We start from the raw sequence: 6507 nt of genomic DNA, 5'->3' as shown, positions 1-6507 counted from the left end.
GAACAGCTCATGATCCAAAGCATACCACATCATCTGTAAAACAACATGGCGGAGGCAGTGTGATGGCTTGGGCGTGCATGGCTGCAAGGTGGCACTGGGACACTAGTGTTTATCGATAATGTGACACGGGACAGAAGCAGCCAAATTAATTTTGAGGTGTTCAGAGACATTCGGTCTGCTCAAATCCAGCTAAATGCACGCAAATTGATTGAGAGGCGTTTCATAATACAGATGGACAATGACCCAAAACATACAGCCAAAGCAACCCCGGAGTTTATTAAAGCAAAGAAGTGGAATTTTCTTGAATTAGCCAAGTCAGTCACCTGATCTGAACCCAATTGAGCATGCATTTCACTTGTTAAAGACTAAACATCGGACTGAAAGGCCCACAAACAAACAGCAACTGAAAGCCGCTTCAGTAAAGGCCTGGCAGAGCATTAAAAAGAAGGAAACCCAACATCTGGTGATGTCCATGAGTTCAAGACTACAGGCTGTCATTGCAAGCAAAGGGTTTTCAACAAAGTATTAGAAATGAACGTTTTACTTTCAGCTATTTAATTTGTCCAATTACTTTTAACTCCCCTAGCGTTCTAATTCTGTCATTTTTTTGATGCAAAAAGTGATCCTATTTTTTTTGCATAGAAATTTTTGTTTATATTATGGGCTTGTAATTCTTAGGATTACCTCCCGGGTATGATAATTATATTTATTTATTATATTATAATCCTAAATTATATAATACATAATTATAAAAATTAATTTAAAATGATATATGAAATATTAGACAACAATGTAATCTTAAAATAAAATATAAAATTAAAAATGTACTTTTTTTGTTGTGTGGTGTTTTTGCACTGTAAAAACCATTTAAAAGCAGATTACATTGTAATCTGCTTTTAAATTTCCCTCCCAGACACACCCCCCAATACATCACCACTCACATCACCCGGAAGATGACATCCTCCGGGGTGATGTGAGTGGGGATTTCCCTGCCCTGCCTCACACAGGCACACAGACGCTGGAGCTGCTGTGCTCGCATCTCCAGAGAGATGCAAAGCACAATGCACCATTTCTGCATTGTGCTTCACATCTCACTGCAGATGCCAGCAGCAATCGCAAATTCCGGGGGGTGTTTCTGCTTTTAAATTTCCTGCCCGGCCACGGGCCCCGACGGACCGGCGCCCGGGCATCACACCAGGACCATCGGATCGCCGCTGGGGCAAAGGTAAGGGGGGCTCTTAAAGGTACCCAGAGTGTGACTCGGGATTACCGCTTTTTGCAAGTAAAAGCCTCCCGAGTCACACTCGGGATTACTACTAGGGGGGGTTAAACCCCTGAAATGAAGTTATTGTGTAAAAAAAAGGCTTTTGTTCCACCCACTAAATTAAAGCTGAAAGTCTGCAGTTCAACGGCATCTGAGTTGTTTCATTTAAAATGAATTGTGCTAATGTACAGAACCAAAACTAGAAAAAAGTTGTCTCTGTCCAAATGTTTATGGACCTAACAGTTAATGGAGAAAGCAAAGTAGAAATTGCATCATCCAGCATTAGTCTAATGGGTTTTTTATGCCTACACAAAAAACATTTACAGGGAAAAAAAACATGCAGTAGTCTAATGCTAGGTTTTGCATTTGAATACATGCAGCTACATTCAAAGGACGAGGAAAGACTGTTTAACCTACTTTGTAGTTGAAATGGATCTTAATAGTCATTTAACTGCCATGTGTAATTTTCATGGCAGTTAAATGACTGCCATGTTCAGTGTTCAAGTTAATGATATTTTGCAAATACTGGTGTGAAATGCAGATAAACAATGCCTGTAAAATTTACCCCAATACAAACAAATTATGGTATGGTGATAATATTAGTATGCTCTGTCCATAATAAGGTAATTGCAATACCAGGATCCAAGAGCAAATATGTATAAACCTCCCTGTAATTTCAAAACATGTTAAGACTGCCCAGCCAAAGATTAAAAAACAAGGTGATTTAGCATCCTGAAGCAAACTCATAACTATTCTAATATATAGCATAAATCCATGAATAACATGATTCTTTTGTAATTCCTTCCGTTGCACTTTTTCATCTTTCATACATTAATATAAATAAAATGGAATTTTACTAGAAGTAAATTCACTCATCTTTCAGGCGCTGGATTTATCAAGCTGTTACATAAATTGACCTCAAGTAATCATTTCTATGAGTCCCTAGAGTTTGCAAAAAGTTATCCAGCATTAGACTGCAATATAAAGCCAAATCTGATGGCTGCACAAGTTTCAGACATTTTTCCATTTCAGAAACTTGCATGGATTAGGTGGCCATTTGTAAATCTTACACTGCCTTTCAAGACAAGAAACCTATTAATTCTTTTCATGTCTGGAGCTTTCAGAATATCTTAGCTTTTAGGTTGAAAAGCAATTTTGTTTTCTAGCATGACAGCATATCATGTGTTACCTAAGTACGGGTGGCTTGTCACAGCTATTGATCCCAATCCAAAGAATTGAGCTTGGCGTTCTTGAAGTCCAGCTTCCTAGAGAGAGTTTTCAAGTAATTTCGTAAAAACCCTTAGACTAAAAATTAAATGTTATTTCTTGTGTTTGCACTTGCAAGTAGAAAATGTTTTGTGGAATTTAAAACAAACAGATGGATTGAGAGCCAAAGAAAAGCTCAAAAGTATATATTTAAAAGATTCACTCTGTAGCTGGTGAAATACATATAGTTAAAAAAAAAAAAAAAGCCATTACATTTTTTAAAATAAGAATTTTTTTTTAATGGCATCCAAAGGACTTACACAAACAGAAGAAAAAGAACATATTGCATGAAAGGATGCAGTTTTAAAACATGTACAAAAAAGTTTCACACTGCATTGCATATTACACCTGTACCAATTCAAATCAAACCCATTGTTTTTTAAATGTTGCCAATTCATTATACCTATTATTATTAATAAACAGGATTTATATAGCGCCAACATCTTATGCAACACTGTACATTAAATTGGGATTGTAAATGACAGACAGATACAAGACAGTGATACAGGAGGAGAGGAACCTGCTCCGAAGAGCTTACAATCTAGGAGTTACTACAGGCCCCAGGTCATTTCTGCACAGGGACCGAATGTTGACTACCGCTACCACTGATTAAAGTAAAGTTTTTTGTAGAACTGGTGTTGCTGATCTAAAATGCTGGTTACCTGGTTTCCATGCTGTTAGTAGCATGATGGCCAAGCAGATTTTTGAAAAGGAGGTCAGCAAAAACAGTGCAAATTTGCTTTTTGAACAGGTTTCTGTTTAAGCAAAAATGTAGTAAAAATGTAAAAAAAATCCATCAAGTATAAATGCATGCCTAGAGCTGCTGTCAGCCTCCAAGCCCTGCAGTTAAACCCATACACTGGCCTGTTTTAAAGGTAAAGTCCAGGCACATCCAGCTGTCGTTTAAGCTTCTCAGCCCCTTCCAACTTGCACATTCATATCAACCATGTAGAAGTCCTCCATAGTGATGGACCAAAAAAAAGACGCAGATGGCAGGATGAATCAAGGAAGCTTCAACATTATCAAGAAGTATAATTGATAAAGTATTGCCAGTAATAGAGTCTGAGATTCAGCATAAGTATATAAAAGAAAAGTAAGGTGTAGCTTGAATTAATGCTTTGAGCACCTGCCAATTTCTGTAAAATGTGACATTTCAATCATATATTTGTTCATAGATCTACATAAGAAAACAATGGAAGAAGGAACCATATTTTCATAGAATCAGAAAATAAACTGTAAGCAGAAACAGTCAAACGTAATCATTTACTGAGCAGCTCAGACTTCCAGCAGTTGTATTTGCTAAACTAAAACTCAAAGCTCCCAAACTCCCACAGCTTTCTTCACAAATTATTGATTATTAGATTAGATTGCCTACCATGGAGATGAGAAAAGATTTATCATATTTGTTATAAATGGCTTATATGGCTACCTTCAAATTCCAATAGATATTCTTGTCTATAATTTTTCAGATTTCTGTGGTTAATCAGCTGGATATGCAAGTTATTGTCTCAAATGTCCCTCCTACAGTCGTGGAAGAAAATATAGAGGATCTTATTAGGTAATGAAGTCATTTTTTGTATTTGCAATGAAAATAGTTTTTTACGATTACCTTTTTCTTCCAGTTAAAGCTACAGAGATGCGAAGACATTATTGTAAATCACACAACGTTGCTTGCTGTTAATCTTCATAAACAGACTGTTACCAATAACCATGCTTGAAAGAATTCAATACTTCTAGTGCAATGGCTAGAAGAGGAATTTGCTTGTTTTGAGACTTGCAGTGCATATTACATGTTGCTGGATATACTGCAAAAGCTAAAACTGACAATACCATCCTATGTTGTTTTTGTGTAATGGGTCACCTGAAAGACATGCCACAATTTTGCAGTATCTTCTTGAGATTGTTTAATGAGCTGCATAATCTGTTCACATAAATGTTAGGTTTGCTTGCTCAAAGTAATTTTCATCTTCCTGCTCATCATGTTTAGAGGGTAAATGTATTTTCAGGCACATGCCTATTATAGTTTATACTGTTTATGTCCCACACAGGCATCTGTTCCAAGAGAAACATAGTACCAAAGTCTCTATATGTTTACATAATACAATCAAATTGATCATGTAGATTTTTTTACATATGACAAAAAGCTGTTTAAAATTGGTGACCATAGTTGTCATTACCATGAAAACAAAATTTGTATTTAATTATCAAACATACACTGTTTATAAATGTAGGTTTAATAAAAACCATATCTGTTTCTTCAAGAAGCCCATAAGCTTTTGTTCAGGTTAATTACTTTGTGTTTTCTTGTGCACCTGCCAAATAGATTTTCTCTTAGATAATTTTTTATTGCAATTGAATTGAAACAGGAAAAAATACACTTGTGAATTTACTTTTCACAGTAAAATTATATACCTCTATTTGTTTTTTTCTGAACAATTACAGCTAAGTTTAGTCCAAAAAGATTTATGATCAGAAAAGGAAAGATTTGCCCAAAATATATGTAATTATGCACCAAAACAGATATAACTGATGTTGTGGTCTTTAAAAACTACTCTTTGCAAAAAAAACACTGTTAGTCACATGAAGCATGTATTCTTCTTCTCATTAAATGAAACCAGTGAGGTTAGAAATATGGGTTCACCGACTTCCTTTAATAGGTGCAGAATGAAAGGCTGTCAATCTGATTCTGCCTTTGCTACAAAGAGAGTTGCTAAACTGCAAAAAGTATGTAGGAGTTCAGAGAGATGGGGGTCCAAAACCAGGAACTACTATGATTGGAATAAAGCTAACAAGAAAAAGATTTAGCATTTTCTTGGTGGAAAATCACTTACAACAAGACCTACAACACACAGTCATGGCATTTATGGTTTTCAGTTTTTAAATTATTCTTGTATCATAATAAACTGTGCTCATTTAGGCTCAGGTTCAAGCTGCAGTATCATCGCCATGACAAGCCAAGCTAACATAGCCTCACATTTAATGATACTATATTAGTTAATGCCTTACAGTGTACATAAACCCATAATCATTTTTTTCTTCTGGCATTATTCCTCAATGAAAATTTTTTGTGAATTTGTTGCAAACTTTAGCTCAAGATTCTCCCAATAACAGAGTTGTTTTTTTCAGGATGGGGGAGTTAATCTGCTGCATCACAATTAGCTGCAGCATCCCCAGCCTAATTTGTATACTCATCTGGTTGGCCATTGAGCTGTCTATGTATTAGACCTAATGGGCTTCTAAAAGAGTGCATAGCAGGCTGATGACACTACTACTAATTGTAAAGCAGAGACCTTAGCCTACAAAATCTATTACAAAATCTATAAGTCTTTTACTGGCAGGATTTCCTGGTAAACCTTTAAAAAGCTTATATTGACAATTATACTGCCAAAAATGATTTAGGTTTACATACATTTCAGATACGATTTAGCACTTTTTAAGTATGATATAGAGCCTATATGTCCTAACGGTATACATATTAGATAACTTTGTACAATTTAATACAATATTTTAATACAATATCCTTTTCTTTTGCATGAAATGTAGAATATCAATTTTAGTTTTGGGTTCATTTCATGATCTCATTTAGTAGGTCATTACATTTTAATGGCAATACAAAGAGACAGTCCTCAATACGGTTTTCTTTGATTTCACACAAATGTTTTAAGTTTAATTTGGCAGCAGAAATGCACACTGCATTAAACTGCAATATATTACTGTTTTAACAAAACTGGTGAAAAAATGAAATAACTTCATAAAACAGTTTGGAAGTGCTTACAACAGCAATTAAATGTCCCTTCCTTGTAGTAATTAGAAACAGCCCTATGGGGTTGAAAATATTATGTCTATGCCAAATTGAGTGCAAACAATGTTTTCTTATGGAAATTACCTTAAACTATATTTCCTGTCCACAGGGAATAACAATGCAATTTGTTTTAATGTCTTAGTAGTTTATTTACTTTTCCAATTTATACAATAGC

At 35.2% G+C, this 6507-nt stretch overlaps 1 protein-coding gene across 3 annotated transcripts in view; it reads left to right on the top strand.

Annotated features, from left to right (window-relative positions):
- LOC140338838 (protocadherin-15-like) overlaps nucleotides 1-6507 on the top strand; it is a 548986-nt gene that overhangs the window by 487570 nt on the left and 54909 nt on the right. For all 3 annotated transcript variants that reach the window (XM_072423159.1, XM_072423158.1, XM_072423157.1), the window contains one exon: nucleotides 4000-4088. In XM_072423159.1, coding sequence (XP_072279260.1) covers nucleotides 4000-4088 — 89 coding nt within the window. The remainder of the gene's footprint in view (nucleotides 1-3999; nucleotides 4089-6507) is intronic.

The sequence above is a fragment of the Pyxicephalus adspersus genome, chromosome 10, assembly GCF_032062135.1.
Source record: "Pyxicephalus adspersus chromosome 10, UCB_Pads_2.0, whole genome shotgun sequence".
NCBI lineage: Eukaryota > Metazoa > Chordata > Amphibia > Anura > Pyxicephalidae > Pyxicephalus > Pyxicephalus adspersus.
This window is presented reverse-complemented; position numbering and strand designations above follow the sequence as displayed.